This window comes from Zalophus californianus, chromosome 2 (genome assembly GCF_009762305.2).
Source record: "Zalophus californianus isolate mZalCal1 chromosome 2, mZalCal1.pri.v2, whole genome shotgun sequence".
NCBI classification, from domain to species: domain Eukaryota; kingdom Metazoa; phylum Chordata; class Mammalia; order Carnivora; family Otariidae; genus Zalophus; species Zalophus californianus.
This window is the reverse complement of record NC_045596.1, coordinates 76,715,150-76,733,609: the sequence shown is the minus strand read 5'-3', so window position 1 is coordinate 76,733,609 and position 18,460 is coordinate 76,715,150. Positions and strand designations below refer to the sequence as shown.

At 38.4% G+C, this 18,460-nt stretch overlaps 1 protein-coding gene across 3 annotated transcripts in view; it reads right to left on the bottom strand.

Annotated features, from left to right (window-relative positions):
- Window positions 1-18,460, bottom strand: part of GRID2 (glutamate ionotropic receptor delta type subunit 2) — a 1,431,476-nt gene that overhangs the window by 28,390 nt on the left and 1,384,626 nt on the right. For 2 of the 3 annotated variants that reach the window (XM_027599851.1, XM_027599852.1), the window contains exon 15: window positions 8,468-8,708. In XM_027599851.1, coding sequence (XP_027455652.1) covers window positions 8,468-8,708 — 241 coding nt within the window. Of the gene's footprint in view, window positions 1-1,553; window positions 5,816-8,467; window positions 8,709-18,460 lie in introns of those variants that run through there. The other variant, XM_027599850.1, reaches the window with a different exon arrangement.

Below are 18,460 nucleotides of genomic sequence, written 5' to 3'. Positions count from 1 at the left end.
AAGCACTGTTTCTCATCCCTGTCTAGCTCTGATGTTGTATCATTTTTTGATTTTGTGATATGTTTCTCCTTCTGAAACAGCTGTTATGAAAGCTTCATTAGTTTTTAATTAAGGAGAATTAATGTCATCCTGAAAATGGTTTGAATTTTCCATTTCATCACAGGTTGTTTGAGACTTTTGAAACATTCTGCCAGTTCTGAGGTGGGAACCAATAGTCTTCCCCAAAGGGAAACCAGGCCTCCATTCCTCCCAAAGGCCAGACAGCCAGGCCTACAGCATGACACAGGTAATGACGTGTCTAAAACGCACAGTTTTTTTCTCCCTCCCACTCTGAGGAAACTCTAGGAAATGTGCCAAATTAGTCAAGAGGTGACACTTGGTCCTATCTTGTGTGTAATAACAAGTATAGGAAAGCTTTTAGATAATGAAAATGTATTACTGAAATTTGAACGATTTTTGCTTTATTACAAGATTACATGGGAATAAAACAAATGAGAATGATTGAAACAAGGGAAATTTGGGAAATTCAGGTGAGAAAACAAGCGACTTCTCCTTTAGTCTGTTCCTAACCCCATGGGAGGGTGAATCTTTATGTGGTGTAATTGTTCTGTGCCTCTGTGGAGCTCTACACATGGAGCAAAACCAGGAGGTTTCTACTCTTCTGGAATTGTGTGTGGGTTGGAGGCTGTTGTCCTGATTTGGCTTCCTGTAAAACCCTGCTATATATTCCTCAGGCTCATAGGTCACACTGTATCTTAGATGACAGGAAAGGTGGCTAGGGATCTTAGTTGCAATATAAATGAAAGTTGATAAATGTTGAAAAGTAGCCTGAAAAGGATTCACTGTGTAATCCCTGTGAAGCAAATTTAAACACTGAGGAGCTCTATCACAAGTGATTAGACCTGCAGGGACAGAAAATGAGTTACTGTGGTCTGTATCATCCTGACATGGACATCTGAGGGTAGGAGTCAGTCTCTGATTGGTATGCAGGTATTGATAAGGAGGAGGGGCTAGTTAATAGTTTGCCTGTAGCTTATGGGAATTTTCACATTTCTGAAAAGTTGACCTCATGGTCTGGCATCTTGGGAAATCTCCAAGTCTTCTTTGTGGAGGTGATCTGAATCTAAGCAGATAGATTCTATTAGCCCACGAGAACTGCCAGGATGGCTTGCCCCAGTGAGTTGGAATGGCCAAGGCCAAAGAGGACTGCACTGGCTTGGAGAGACTCATTCTGCTTCCTCAGAAAGTCTGTAAGGTGGTCTCTGTATCTTGCATGTGATGTGGGACAAAGAAAGAACTGGGCATTAGAACACATCCAGACCCATTTTTAAACATACATATTCATCTATGCCGTGTGTAATTGCTTAGCACAGTGGCTTTCACAAAATAGGTTTTGAGCGAACACTAATAGAATAAAATAATAAATAAATAAATAATAGAATTAAGTCTATCAAATATAACAAACTTTATTTCCTGATTTTTCAATGCTAGGTAAGTCGTTTCCGCCCAAGGGAGCTCATATGCTACTTCATGAGAGGGTATTTACTACAATTTGTTGAAATGATAACTATGGCCATACTTGTTAGCCTTTTATTAATATCTGATCACAAAGATTGGAAATAGGATTTGTTTTTAGAAATAAAACATTCTAGAAGGAAGTCAATTTTTAGTGACACCATTACATTTTTCAGTTATCATGAGATGTACATGTAAGCATAAAACCTGTGTTTACCAGTACAGAAATTCTTAGTTCTGCCTCACTTACTATACTCAATAGGCCTGAATGTGTTTCTCCACTCCAAATTTCTGATTATAAAATACTAATAATCTGTTATCCAATCGTGTGGCTTGGAAAGGTATTGTGGATCTTCTCATCTTTTTAATTGATGAAGCAAAGTACCATTCAGCAAAGTCTACTTTTTAAAGTATTTATTCGGTTGACAAGCAATCCCAAATTAAAAGAGATGAAAAATAACATAATTATGAAAACAACAAATTGCCTGTATGTAGCTTGATATGTATGAGGGAAGAAAGGAGGTCTTATAATCTTCTAATGTATGACTGAGCCAAAACCTGTGCCTAAGTTCTGACATGGTTGAAAGTGACAACCAGTTCTCTTAATGATTCACCGAAGGAAAGATTTCAACATCTGAGTGGAATAAAATTATATGGATATAAGGTATTTGTCTGGTTTTGAAATAGCAAGGTTGGTGTAAGAGGTGCGAACCAAGCAGACAATGGGTTAAAGGAAGTAGCCCTAGAGAGAAGCAGGATCTGGCCTGAGGTCTGCCTCACCCTCTGACCTTGGGGAAGTAGCCTGAGGTGTTCACCTTCCCATCTGTGAAAGGAGCCGTTGATTCAGGTGCTCTAGTTGGCCGCAGACAGGAGGGAAGGTTCCTAGAGATTTGCAGCCTAGGCTTGGGGAGAGGACCTGGTGGAGGCATTGTCCCTGAGCCGTCCCTGCATTTAAACCCATGAGGACCTGTGGATATGACTGAAGCATGGCAGAGTTAAATAATAATAATTAAAAAGGACCCAGTTTTAAGTGTTATGTTAGATTGTCAAACATCTGGGCAAGTCACAGCTTCTTAGCATCTTATATTCCCTTATTTGCAAAACCAGAGAGAAAGTCTAGATCTGTATAGTTCATCATAGTTCCAACATTTAAAAAAAATCACTTTTAATAGAATTTTAGAGCAGCAAAGATTTTAATCTAATTAAATATGTTTTCAGATATATATTCACTGAGTGAGTTAAATGCTAGACAAAAATATTGTTGTTCAAATGAGGAAAGTAACACTGTATTAGAAATAATCTTGAAGTCAATTAATTTTCAAATTAATAGATTCAACATGATGAGTATTTCCCTAACAGCAAACAATCATTAATACATAAATTCTAAGTTTAATTACCCTTAATTTCCTTTTTCTTTTCCTTCTTCCTTTCTTTCTTTTTTTTGTAACAAACCATCATCCTGCTATTCTTATAATGGTTGCATTGTTTACATGAATCAGGATAACTCTCTCCCAAAAAAGTGCTCACAGAAACATCACAAATATAAATATATGTGAAGAAAAAGAAATATATTGTTGGTTCCAATTGTTTCAAATAGCAGAAAGGCAGTCTTTCATTGGTTTAAGAAACGCACACAGTATTGTTTTTAGAGAGCCACTCCTTTTGGCATAGTTCTGCTAGTAAAACTTCATGTGTTTCATGCTTTAATTAACTCAAGATAAATTTTTAGAAAAATTCAGTTTGTTCTGTGAGAGAGTAAGCATTGTCAAATTTTATAGTTAAGACTTCAATGGTATGAGAGCAAGTTTAGAAAACATTTTTATTAGACAAATTATTTAGACAAATTACACACAGAAAGCTCTGCGACTCATAACTGAGGCCTCCAAAAAGTGTTTTGTGTATTTGTATAATAGGCAATACATCAAAATAGGCCTATTTTAAATATTGTACATGGTTAACAGTTTGTTGATAGCTAAAATCACTGCAACATCTGGTATGTCCCTATATAGCTTGTTGTAAAGAATTTTTTTTTTTTTTTTAAATCAGAGTTGTGAATGAGATCATGAATGTTACAAGGGAAAACAAGTCGTGCATGCACTTAGGTACTTGTTACCCTGGAAACAAAATGGTTTTTGCATGATAAGAAAATTTTCTGCCTTACACAGTAGACAATATTTGAAGATTTAGTACAAAAACAGTGACAGTACAAGATGCTCCCCAGAACAGAATTAGCATCAAAATATAATATACCTTAAGAATATACCTTTTAATTTCTCCTAAAGCAAATCACATAGGTTGATTCCTATATCAATCCTAGCTACGGAATGAATTAGATTAAAATAAGTGTATGGCTGCGTAAAAACACAGGATAAGTTCTTGCTTCCTACTTACCACATTTTGATTTAAGGATTACAAACAAAGTTCATTCTCTATTTCTAACAGGTAAGAATGCTACTTTAAAAGGATCGTGCACGAAGAGGCACTGTTTTTGCTGTCATCCTCCTATACACTTGGCACTAATGTAAAAAATACATAACTCCTCCAAATAGAACTAAATAAAAAGGTGGAGGGGGGGGTTAAGTCGAGAGCCCAGTACGGTCATTATATTTTCTTCTTTAGGATAATGTAGGACAGTAATTAAGGCCACATCAATATTTCATAAGGGCTCCCACCTCTCCCCAACTACAGTTGTATCGATTGGCTTTCTGCTTTGGAAGAGAATTTATTAACCTTCAATGATCTACGTTTCAACTCTTCTAGAGCTCTATGTGCTGCTGTGCACGTGGTCCCGCTAATAGCATTTTCCATTTAGATAATTCATGAAAAGTAAAATTATCAAGGTTAGCTTTATACACTGCTGAGTAACAAATGCAAAACCTACTCAAAGGAGTTACATCTAGGAACAAATATTAAATCGCCCTGGATGTTTTAATAACAAAAGTATAAAATATTCTCTGTTCGCAAACAATACGAGTCAGAAGAACATTAAAGCAACCTGCCTTTTCTAACTGAAAAGACCCCCTGCACTATACATAGTTCCTGTATACAATGCTTTTTTTTTTAAAACTAAAGCTTTATTAAATGAATTGCAATAGCAATGGCCGCCCTTTAATATATATACACATTATATAGGTGCATATATATGTATATATAGATGAGATACTAATTTATTTAACACAATAGAGGCTTCTGCCATATGATAAAGTTTACTGTACATAAGAAAAAACTTTTAATACTGTACAATCACATAAAGGTCATATGCACTGTTGCAGTGCGAGAGTAGTTTTAACTGTAGTCTTGACTGGCATATTAATGGCTTTTTTGTAATCCTACAAAATTGCATTCTCATATTATGTGGCCTGAATGGTCTTTAAATTATTTTATAAACACTGCAGGGGTTGCCTTTGGTCCACAGTTAAAGGACACTCAACAACAGTGGAGCGTTGTATGGATGCAGCAGAAGAATGTAAAAAGACTGAAGTTATTGCAATTATATTTTTAAAAATAGAGAAATGTTACGTAAGAGGCCTTTATGTAAAATTAATCCTGCATATACTTTTAGTATACTCAGTGCACATTTCCTATACTTGAAGTACAGTATATGAAAAGCGGACTAATAGGATCCTAGTATACTATATTCTGGGGGAACAAGTTGAGTAATGAAAAAAAGTGGAGGGAAATGTACAGAAAGAGAGGAAGAGAAAGAAATAGAAGAGAGAGAAGAGGGAGAAGGTGGAGAGAAAGAACTATAATTGTTACTAATAATCCTGATTTTTTTTTTTTTAAGTGTTACATCCATGTTAGTCCCACAATTTTACAGTTGCTCCTTGCAAAGGGAGTCCTACAAAAGAAACAGTGAAGAGATTTTGTTGGATGCTCATATGGAGGTGCCTCGGTCTGGATCATTACCCAGATTGAGCCCCAGGGTAGGAGTTGGTTGATAAGGAATAGATGACATTGTTTTTATAGGACTCCTGAAAAAGCCCCCATTAGGTGCCCTGTGCCTAAAAGGGCCAGTTCGGTGCTCAGGCACGTTGCCAAAAGCGAAACCAGAGGCAGCTTTAGCTGACAGTGTGCGGCTAAGAGTCTGGATCTGCTCTGGGATAAAGGTTGTTGTGGTGATATGAGTGTTCCTGAAATCACTGATTTGCTCCAGTGCTTGTCGTGTTGGCAAAGTGTCAATGTCCAGAGGGGTCAAGTCAATTGACGAGGTGGAAAACTGTTTATGGGGGCTGTCGTCATCAGTGCACAAGCTATTTACACGTCTATGGAGGTGCTCCAGGTCAATTTCCTTGTCATCCTGGAGATGAAGAAAAAGAAGATAAGGTTCTCATCAGTACTAGCTTCCATGGTTAAAAAAAAAAAAGTAGTTCAGCAAACATGATATGTAATTAACTGAACTTTGGGGTTTATTCATTTAACAAATACCTATTGAGCACCTAATATGAGCCAGGTATTGCGCTAGGATCTGGGGCTACAAATATGACTCTGAGATAAGGTTATCTATAATAAATAATTTTCTTGCACTAAAAGTTCTATATATGTCACATGCAACTACAAAAGTAGGGGAGCAGTAGATGGGCGATTGCCTTCTATGAGATCAGAGACAGACCCAGGCAAAGCTGTACAAATAAAAAAATACGGTTTTAACAACTCAGTCCCTCTCCACACCTCTTCTTTCCACGTGCTTTCTCCTTTTGCAGGGCGTCTCCTTCCAAGTTGGACTTCTGTTCTTTTCTCCTATTCCCTCCTAACCTTAACTTTCCATTTTTGGAGATAAGTGATACGATACGCTAGTTCACACTAAAGTGTTAGTGACTGTTAAAGTGTTATTTCTCTTCAGGCCAGAGAGATGTGAGATTATTCAGAAAGAGCAACATTCAACACAAGAGAATCCATTTCTAATTGAGGGATGTCATACACTCAAGCTATTTAGTACCTGAATGAGGCAATACTGTGAGGTCAGCAAGACCTTTAGAGACCCCTTCAAGTCATGACCTGCGAATGACAACTTTGGTTTAGGGCCAGGTTTATGCTAAATGACCTCTCAATCAAAGATGCTTTGAGCTATGCTAATGGAGTCTTAGTAAGAAGGTACTTAATAAAGGAAAAGGAAGGAAAATCTCAGATTTTTGGTGCTGAAACCTATTCATAAATCCTTCAGGATTTTCACTTAAAGTGAGCATTAAAGCCCAACGTTTGAAAAATAAAACTGGCAAGAAAAAAAATTGTCTCTTATCAGTCATATTTATAGCCAAGTTCAATAAATTAAATTCATGAGGATTTAAAAATACCTATTAATCATAAGGAGAGAAAATATTTGTTCATAGATCTGAATTAGCTGTCATGAGTTAGAATGGAGTATGTATTTTTTTCATTGTGCTATTGTAGTGCTCCTCAGTGAAAAATATTTTGATGTGCATCACTGTTTTTCCTTTTCCTTTTTCATTTCAAAATCCAATAAAAAATATCCATTAATACAATATTATCACTGAGACTTTAGAGGGTTGAGAGATGTAATTTTATGGTTCCCACAGCAACTATAATGTAGTCATCCATCAACAGATATAATAATGCAAAAATTTAATATCATATATAGTAATTCAAAATATAAGGAGCTTGGGGAGTCCTTAATTTCCAGATTTTTAAGAATATGAAATCTCAGCTATAATATTGCATTAATGTGGTCTTTTGCATTGAATCAATGTCAATAGAAAAGCCAGAAGCTTATTCCATAAAGAAAACACTACAGTGTTCGAACCCTGCTTAATTTTTAGTTCATACTCCACTAATTTAGAATGTATGATCATTCAGATAGGTAGGAAGCTAAGTTTTATCTTTGGTAAGCCAAGCTTTTCCTTATAAATGCTGCTGACCAATTTTGTATATAAGGCGGTAGAAAGGAATTCTCAGATTATTTTAGAAAGAGATCTGTTTGAAAGAATATATTAATATGTAAAAATTCATATGAACATTGAGAAGTCATTTTTATTTGTGCATTAAAGCAGATCTTCTCAGGATTTGCTCTAACCATCAGTTAGCCAAAATCTAGTTACAGAAAGTTTAAAAAACTGTCCTTTGAAACTATCTAGCAGATCAAATCATGTAGCAAATTCAGGTCGTTTTCCATTTCATTTTGTGAAGCTTTAGTGAATGAATATGATTTCATCATTTAAAAAATTTTCACCTTTTGGTCCAGTAGAAATATGATAAATTAATCAAGTAATTTATTTTAACTTCACATTTTCTCTGCCGATTTGTAAATTCCATAATTTTTGATGAAAACAAGGCACATGCCACTTTCAAAGAGATATTATGTGTAACTCTGCAATTATTCTTTCAGATCTCTGAAAAAAATTTTATTTTATTTTATTAAAAATTTAATTCTAGATGATTCCACACTTTGGATTCATTAAGCTTAGAGCCATCAAAGAGCTAAAAACATATGATCCCTTCTATAGGTCTACATACTGATAGAGGGAAGGAGCCACTGGTGGTGAAGAGACAAATTCTGATTATTTTCCTACGGCATTGTATTTCTTCGGCTGAATCTTAGAGATACAAATAATTTACCTATAAGTTAAACAACTTATTGAAATAAGATGACAAGCATCTTTGTGAACTGGTCAAGGGAATCACAGCCTTTAAGAAAATCACTGAATGAAAGTCTACCCTGAGATCTGGCAGAATTTTAAAGCCCTTGATGGCACATGAAACGATCAGTCTTTTCAAGAACTGCAGTCTCTGCTTCACATATCTGGGATGTCTTAAAATGGTCATTGGTATTGGCATTACCGATTTTTATATTTCATCAATAATTCATTTTCAATATTCCAAGAAAGAAGAAACAAGGACCACCCCCAGCCCATTATCCTCTTCCTGCTGATTACCCTCCCTGGAAAGACCACCCGCTTATTGGCTCAACTGAGCGCCAGAACTCTCAATCAAGTACCTCTTTCGATGGGACCCGGGAGCCTTTCCTCTTGTTCCACCACGTCTCCAGCATGGCTATAAAGCAGGAGAGGACAATTCCAGCCGCCAGGATACAAAAGACTCCTGCAAAGCTCTTTATGTCCAGGGCACCTCCTTTCTGCTTTGTGTCCACTGAGGAGTACAGGTCACACTGGCCATTCTTTGGCCACCATTTGTGCTTCAGGATGTCCATGTCACCATTCTGCTGAAGCTCCAGGATCCTTGGGGTAAAGAACACAGCCATGTGTCAGTGCAGACATCGTTACTGCTTCCGTCCACAACACATCCATTTATAATCCCACCGCTAAAGGATGGTGGCGGTCAAGGGGAAATGAACATATAGATTAGCCTGCAGGTGGAATGCCAGGATGCTGAAAATGTTATTGCTTTGATATTATAGACAGAGTTGTGCCACAGGGTTTCCTCTCCTCCTTTTGTACCCTCTCTTGCTCCCACCCCTCTTCCTCCTCTTTTTTTTTTAAATTTTATTCTCTAATTCTAAGTATCATCCCTCCCCGCCCCCCCACTTTGTTTCAATGTGTTTTTACAATTACATTTCAGAGGCACTGTTTTTATGTGGTTTCAAGCTGTTGCAGTTCTGCGTTCCCTCCCTCCATGCGGAATGACACTCTGGATCTTAATGCTTTTATGGACAACGTTTTGCTGCTTAGAGCAAGATGCTGGCATAATGTCACCCAGCATATGCTACACACAAAGAAATTCAATTAAAAAGTCTTCTATTATTTAACACAGTGTGGGAGAAAGCCCCGGGACAAGTTTGAAGTTGATAAAATACATCATTTTTGTTTTTTCACATAACTTTAATGCCAAGGGGGAAAATAATCTTACCTTGGAGAACAAGAAGAAAAGTTGACCAGAGGCTTTTAGAAGTAGTTAAATTCAAATAAGAAATACCCTTCTTCGTCTTTTTTTTTTTTTTTTTTTCCTCCGAGTCTGGGGCTAGTTGCAAAGCTGCAGCTTTTTTAAAGTATGATTTTTTGCAGAGGTTTTATTCTCATTTCCAAATACTCTTTAGGCTTTACCTGAGACCTGCCTACCTCTGGCCCTCCCCCAGGTGTGCCGCCTCTCACAGGGTGAGAATGGTCAGGGCCAAGGCCGTGAGCTTGTCCAGAGTGTGCACCATCTTCAGGGATCCCTAGGATTTCCCACCCTAACAGTTCAGAAAGCTCCTCCAGGACCGGGGAAAACTTGTCCCCGCATTTCCTCCAAGAGCAGACCTCACAGCCGCAAGGGCATCGCAGGTGTCTGGAGTGGTGTTTAGAGAGTGTGGACTGCGCTCAGGTGTATGAGCTCAGGGGTGTACACCTTTGTGTGGGCGATCCTTCACTGTGCAGGACAGAGCTGGAGGTGGAAGAGAGGGGCCCACAGACCACCTCCCTGGGCCACCAGGTCTGTGGCAATACTCCAAACTATCACAGATTAGAAACTCAGACCTGACCTCCTAGGGGCATGAAGGTCTATTTGTCAAGGTGACAAGATAGAACATATTTTATCTAAGAGTTTTTAGCTTGACTTATAATTTGCACATAGTCAGCCTTAGGATATGTGGAGCTATATTTCCTCTCTTGCCCTAGGTCTTCGGTTACTTGGGGAGAGACTGCTTAAAACTTTAGAGAGAAGAATGATGTCATTTGGAAGGAGTAAATACTCTTTGGGTGGAGCATTACCTTTTTATCTGTTTCATGTCAACCCTGTGTTGATAAGATTGGGCTAAAAGATAATGGCTAGGGGTGGGGTCAACATTCAACCTGAGTCAAACAGGAATAAGACCAGCCCTAAGGGCTGTGGGGGAGACTTGGTCTCACCCCCAGAACCCCCAGCTGACACCCCAGGATGGACATTGAACTGGAGCTTCCCTTATAACTTGGACTTCTCCTTTCTTATGACTTTGATCTGTCTAAAGCTTGTTGCTTCAGAGTGCTGCTCAAGAAGTACAATTACTTTGATTAATTGAATTTACCAAGGTGATTATGAATATCGATGGATTACATTTCACCCTTATTCCTGCCTCTTCTCAGACAAAGATACTTGTATTTCCAGAATTTCTAAAAGTGTGTTCCATGGAACATTAGTACCTAGAGGAGCTTCTGCAAGAAAAGGGTCCCGTGGTCATTAACTTTAAGAAACAGCCTCTAGGAAATTTACAAAGAAGTCAGTGTATTAAAGGCTCTAAGAAGACCTGTAGAAAAGAAAACTTGTATGATTTTAATTTGGCATTTCCCAAAGGTATTTAACTTTCCTTCTTTTTTCCTCATTTTTTTTTCTCCCCGATAATACATAGTAATAATTTGTGGAGCTAGAGTTTTGAGGAATACACTTGAGAAATAATGCCTCTATGGGGCGCCTGGCTGGCTCAGTCAGTAGAGCATGCGATTCTTGAGTTCGTGAGTTCGAGCCCCACACTGGGCATAGAGCTCACTAAATACATACATACATACATATACACATACATGCACACATACATTGAGAAATAAATAGTGCCTCCATCCAAAGGAACAACTACTCGTGGAAATCAGCAGCACTGTGTTAGGTATTACACACATCTGTAATCTTCAATCGCAGCATCAAAGTTGCTTGCTTGGCCTATCTGCAAATATATGCAAATCATGTTGGCAAACCCATTAGCTATTTGCCTACGTAAAGGCACTGGGTAATCAGAACACCTTTGAATACCTTGAAGGGAAAATTTAGTCATCTCTAAAAAAATAATATTCTTGGGGTGCCCAGGTGGCTCAGTCGATTAAGCGTCTGCCTTCGGCTCAGGTCATGATCCCAGGGTCCTGGAATGGAGCCCCGCATTGGGCTCCCTGCTCCGCAGGAAGCCTGCTTCTCCCTCTCCCACTGCCCCCTGCTTGTGTTCCCTCTCTTGCTGTTTCTCTCTCTGTCAAGTAAATAAATAAAATCTTTAAAAAAATAATTTGTGGTTCCTTGATTGATGTCTGTTCCCCTTTCTGGAATGTGTCCTCACCATCTTCCATACTGCCTAACACAGAGCAGACAAGTAGTTATTGATTGAATATGCTCAACATGGTTTTTGGTAATGGACGCTGCCCTCAGATTCTACTTTTTCTTATCACTGATGTGATTTTCTAACTTATTCCATTTCTTCTTATTCATCTATCCATTCAATAAGTATTTAAAGAATGGTCTCATACCAGGTATTTTTTTGGGGAAAAAATTTATGTTAAACCACAACTGCACATTCAGCCAAAATGGCCTAAGCAACACTGTGATACTGTTTCTTTTTAATGCCCTCAGTTCATGTTAGTTTATTCTTTCATTCATTTCCGTGTTCATTCATGAACCAACGATTGCCTACTCTTTCTCCTCAGTGGTATCTGGTATCACAGCGTGTCCTTATCATTTCTACACCCGAAGAATGATTTGGTTTCAAAAATGATCATTGATGTATACACACATACTTTATGACACCCATTTTGATGCTAATAGGAGTAAAGGGCCTTAAATCCAAAGAATTTGTTTAATTGTAGAACTTTTGGGTTCAGTAAGCTGAGGGGTAGGAGTTACTATGGGGAAAAAGTGAGCAGACTTCTCTATTTGCCTTCACACCACAAAGATGCCTTTATGTATAGTCGATCTCAGGAAGCACAGATAACTGAGGCATTGCACAAACACCCCATTTTTAGGGACAGACAACAGCTAGATTGTAAGATCCCCCCAGTCAAGCTGTGAGTAGCCCACAACAGATTCTAGAAATACAGGGTGGGTGGAATAGAAGTGTTGGAAGGGTATGAAAGTATTTTCTAAGCTCAGAGTTCTGCCATAAATTTTTGCAGCAGAATCTAATGCTCCTGGAAATTCCATTAGAAAAGTGTCACTACACCCTCCTTTTTATTATTTAACAAAAACTTATTTAAGTATTAGATAAAGAAAGCTTAGCAAAATCTTATGCACTGCCTTAAAGGCAAATTGGATGAGCCCTTATATAATAAATGAGGATATATATATATATATGTATATATATATATATATATATTCAAATGTTCAAAAACACTGGCATCTTTAAATGAAACTTGAATCATACCTAAAGGAAAGTTTTGTATTTAACTGTGAGCAGCATTGGTGTGTGTGTGTGTGTGTGTGTGTGTGTGTATAACATTGCAAGAATCTAGTTGCACATTCTTAATGTGTGCAGATTTTTAGTTCCATGGAATGATTGTTTTTGCTGTATTTGCAATTTCCACAAGATGGCAGTCTTTACTCACTGAGAGCAATGTATTCCTGCCATTACAGCGAACTGGTGGGTTTGAAATGTTTTAAGTATAAACTTCTTGGTGCTGTAAACACTTAGACTACTAGAAAGAAAGTTGGACATTAGGCCGTGATGAACAATTGGATGAGTGAAACCTCTTCTTGGAGTGTTGTCAGAAAAATCCCTGCCATTTTTACTCCATAGTGATGAGAGTAATACCTAACACTTTTGAGAGTCCTCAGGGTGAAAATTCATGAAGCCATAAACAAAAGCACCTCGCTTATTACTTGGCACTTAGTAGGCTATGACAACTCAAAAGCTAGAATTATTATTATCAGCATGTGTGACAACCATTCTTTCTTTGGACCTGTTCTGGTACATATTACTTAATGGAGAGTTATATTCCCAGATGAATCAGTGAATGACTGATTCAATGACAAGAACATTGCATTTCCTCTTTCTGTCCAAAAGTACTAAAACATTTGTCATCCCATTGAACAGAAAAATCTTAGCAGTCCATAAAACCTAGCTTCAACTTGAAAATGGCTAATAGATCAATTCTGCATGCATTGAATTCTTTATTGATATAAATAGCAAATTTCAGAGCAAGTGAGTAGGGAAGCAAAAGATCCTTCTTTTATATTCAAATAAAAATATTCAACAAGTTTGAGGTGTTCATCCTGAAAAGCGTTTTACTTACTTTGAAGATAAAACAGCCTTATTTGTGTGTGAGAAATGCACTAATTATTGATTACCCTTCTTAATCATTGCCCTGGAAATTGATTTTCAAATTAATTTATTTATAACAAAACAGGTTGCTGAAAGATGAATGCAAATTTCTGATCCCACACAGGTAACTTTGATTTTGCCTTTAAGTACTATTGCAGTCTATAGATTCTTTTCTAATTTTCTTACCCGTAGGTAAATCCCTGCTGAGCTGTAAAAATGACACTGGTTAACTGAGAAAAAGGACACCTGACTTTTCAGTTGTTTCTTCTGGGAACAAATCTAGAGGTAATCAAAGAGTTTAAAAACGTAAGTACAGGAAGTTTTGTTTTCAGGCCATGTATGCAGGAGCTCCTGTGACTCTTTTTGCAATTAGAATTTTCTCTCCACACTCATAGAAGTGTCAACTACTAGAATGGAAATGACAGAGGACATCATCAAATCTCTCCACTCCCCCCTCCGCTCATCCTATGGAGGAGAAATGGGATCATATAGGACGATAATCCCCCCAAATTATCACATTCAACCCACAAAAAAACAATTTATATAGCGCACTGGGGTAGCCTGAGATGAAAGTCACGGGGCTCCAGTCACCCCAGGCTCTGCCTTGGCTGTTTCGGGGGCTGAAGGGATCAATACTTCAGTAATGTTCTAGTACCTCATCTAAGATACATCTGTTGGGAAGCGCTGTTACAGAGACGAGATGACTTTTTTAGTGACTAACAGTAAATTGTAAATTGTCGAGTTAGGGCTAGAATTCCGTTCTGTCTTTCAACACATTCGCCTGGTACCCTACATAGCCTCTGATATGTAACTATTTAGAGAAGAGCTCTCTCTTTTAGTTTCAGAGATTTGTTAGACCCTGAGTAAAATTGTCACCAGTAGGTTTCTTCTAAACCAAACAATGTAATCGTAGAGTGCAAATTTATCCATAAATTTGGGTGTGCAAAGAAAACGTAGCTTTTCTCCATAACTTAATTGATCTTCCTCAGGAGGACTGGGCCCGCTGAGCAGTGGGAACAAAACTAAAATTAGCTCAATATGATTTAAAATTTAATCTGATCTAATAATTTAACATGTCTCTAGCTTTAGCTCAAGAATTACTCAATCCTTCTGAATCCTCTCCTTTTCCTTGCTTTTTTCCAAGACAGCATCAGAATTTATAAAGGATGACATTATACCGGCTATGTTGGAGTTGGGGTGCTTAAGGCGAGGCTTGCAGGGAGGGAGCTGCTGGCTTCTTGCTGGTCCTTGGATGGCTCTGGCAACTCTCCTTTTATGTATGATGGGTTCAGCCCTTAGATATTGATCGGTGACTATTGCTGAAGTGAGCAGAGGCTTTAAGTCTGCTAACGTTGGCTAATGTGCTTCTCAGCTCCCTTAGGGCTTGTGGACTCCTCTCTGCTGACCTGTGGGGCACTGTACACCTTTCTCAGCTTCTGCCATTTTCTTCATCCAGCCCCTGACTATTCCTGAGCCTTCAGGTACTACTGTGATGTCACCTTGTCACTCACTGCGGAGGGCTCCAAAAGTGGTCCATGTGCTCTAACTCAGCATTCACACCACATGGGAGCCAGAGAGGCCTGGGAATAAAGATTGAGCTCTTGCTTTTTCCTGACTGTGTAGCTCTGGCTTCTCACCATCCGAGGTCTTCTCTGCTGGTACAGAGCCTGGTGTGCCCACAGAACTCCCCTCAGAGAGCTTAATGGCAAGGGAAGTATCATGGCCTCTACCCTGGGTGTGCATTCCAGTCTCGCTAACTCCCTTTTACCTGCCCATCTCCCACCCCCTGCCCCTGATGGAAACCTCTGACCAGAAAGAGGCACAGCTTTCCTTTTCTCTCCTGGATATCCCTCTTACACCCAAGGCCTTCAAACTTCTTGGTCTCTAATAGTGGAAGGGAATTTTAGCTACGTAATGACAGAAACTCTATGGTCTGAGACTTCTAGGCAGTTCCTCAATCTGGAAGTCCTGGGGCAGCTTGACACTAGAGATTGGTGAGGATGAAAAACATAATTTTAATATCTCAAAAACATTTATCTGATCTGTTACATGCTTATGAGTTATATGTAACCCACATTAAAAAGATATTTAGGATGGAGTCCCGTTACTTATTAATGTGTAACATCACTTAACACTGAGAAGGAAATTTGGGAATAACTGAAAAAAAAAGTATTTTTGACACACTGAGTGGATCTATTTTGGTCCAGAATACCCACATTATTAAATTCATTTGCTGGGTTCTCAAAAATATTTCCTCTCCATGGTTACTGAGAAAGAATTAATAATAGCATGCAGACAATTTTCAGAAAAATGTCAGCTCAGTAGGTTGTTCATTCATTCATCATTTCTTTCATTCCGGGCATGGGAAATGTAGGTAAACTTGGATTGAGGCAAAAGCACTTATCAAAGGTTCAGATTTAGCATTCAATTAAGTGCAGTGGCGCTCTGACTGGCATACCTGATATCGGTACTTAACATCAGAGCTGTAAAAACAAATTCTATCAACTTGCTGTGAATCAGGCATCAGTGGCTTTTCTTTTCTCAAGCAAAATGTCTTAATGATCGATTAGTAGCATTAGATACAACAACTATTTACTGATAACATATAATACCTCAGTAATACCAAATAACCCACGATAGACTATTAGAAGCCATTTCCTTTGTTGAAATTGGACTTTTACCTAATTCTTCCAGCTAGGTGAGCCAGATGCCCATTATTTCAGTACAGTCCACTAAGATTACCTAAGCATTTCAAACAAGTTTATGAATATCATTCGTTAGGCCAGAGGTTAACGAGCATTTTTGTTGAGGGCCTGATAGTTACTATTTTAAACTTTACAGAATGGAAGGTCTCTGTTGCAGGTAGTCAACTGTGACTTTGAGGTTACAAAGACAGGTCTGAGCCACATTTGGCCTGCTGGCTATAGTTGCTGGCCTCCTGTAGAGCCCCACAGCCAGTCACTCTAGGAAGTCAACAAGTTTCCGTTTCACTGACAAAGATATTGAAGTTCAGAGGGCTTAAATGACCTGGCCAAAGTTACAGCATTAGAAAGCATCGGAGTCTGTTTGGAACCAGAGATTTTGACTCTTAACTCAGTGCTTTGGACCGTGTATCAATAACATATAATAATAAAAATGTAGTAATGACTATTAAATGTGTGTGCCTTTAAATGAGTACAGCGATCAGGCGTTGACTTTGTGTTTGACCACACTGAGAACGATTTTGAGGTACACGGTGTATATTAACAATGGCAGTATAATTGTTCAAGTGAGTTTTGGATTTCCTTAGTTTTCTGATTATCCTGGAATGTACCTACACCCTGAAACTGGGACCACCCATGTGCCAAAAGAGTGACTGCCCTAATTATTTGAGATCAGGTAATATTTGTCCTCTGAGGTCTATATTTGCTGAATCATTTTCTAGGCGATGGAAGCTTTATCTTGAAATCAGAGGGCTATGAACAAACATTATATACTAAGAGAAATTTCAGGCAGTGACTACAATTTACTGAGAGTAGGTAAGACAATCAACTGAAGCAGAAAAGGTGGGGTTTCTTTTATTATTTCTTTTTAAGATTTATTTATTTATCTGAGAGAGAGAGCGAGCAGAGAGCGTGCGAGAGAGAGCACGAGTGAGGGCGAGGGGCAGGGTTCCTGATGCAGGGCTCCATCTCAGGACCCTGAGATCATGACCTGAGCCAAAATCAAGAATCAGACACTTAACCCAATGAGCCACTCAGACGCCCCCGTGGGGTTTCTTTTAATCAAAAGATATAAAAATGGTTTTTAATCATGTGTGACTAGAAGTACTACAAACTAATGAGAAGTTTGTTAGGGTTGGTAAAAAAATTACTATGGACGGATTTATGAGAATGACAGCATGTTGGTACTGGAAGGGGTCTGGGAGATGAGGTCATATTTGACTCCTGCCTAGTGAGGTGAAGGGACCTGCCCCGCTCCCCCTACAGGCAGAATCAACAGAACTGGACTTAATTATACATTTAGTTATTGTTCGAAGACTGTTGTAGGTCACAGACCTGCATAAAAATGAGAAGTTTCCCATGTTGCTTCAAACCTGATATCTCACTTTCAAATTTAAAAAAGATAATTCAATAACACATTTAATTGGTCAGATCTGCTTTTCTTATTAAGAAAACAGTGTCCATTTCCTTATGTAGTAAGTAATGTCTTCCTAAGGCATCCATTTTTCTGTGTATGGGAAATAAACTGTACACTTTCTCCAGACAATCTATTTCCCAAAGGAATGGCAATAGTAAATGCATGTGTAATGCCGCAGAGTTTACAAAGCACTTATCAAATCACTGCATATCATTTGATTTACTTCTTAAAATAACCTTGTGAGGGAGGAATTATATTGATTGACTGATTGATGGCACCGCTCCTCCCCCACTCCTTATTCCTGTAAAAGGCTTTAAGAAGGTTGATGTTATTAAATTCTCATTTTAAAGCTGGGGAGATTGAGGCTAAGAGGTAAAGAAAATTTCCCAAGGCCACGAGGCTGGTAATTGATCCAACCAGCTCTCAAACCAAGGTCTTCTGGCTCCTGCACTTTTTTTTTTTCCTTGAATACACTGTCAATTTCTTTATTATTCCCTAAAAAAACCCACTATAATGGATGCTGCCTCTTCAGTTCCTGCTGCTTTATTAACTGAGGATTTGACTACTCAAGTTTCTTGGCTAACACATATTCCATTGTATCCATTTACGAACATTACACTTTGTGTAGCACATCCTGATGTCTCCAGAGAGCCACATGAATATCGCATGAGTTCATTAATCTCTGTGCGATTAGAATAAACGTCAGATGAATTCATTATCATGAGGCACTCAGGGGGCTTTGCCAATGTTATCAAAACAAGGCAGTGTGTTCAAAATAAGGAAGTGGTGTTATGAAAACTTATCCTTACTCAACGTAAGTCAACATACTGTGAAGTTTTGATCTATGTGATGCGAACTTCCATAGTTATTCCACTGAAATTTTTCCTTAAA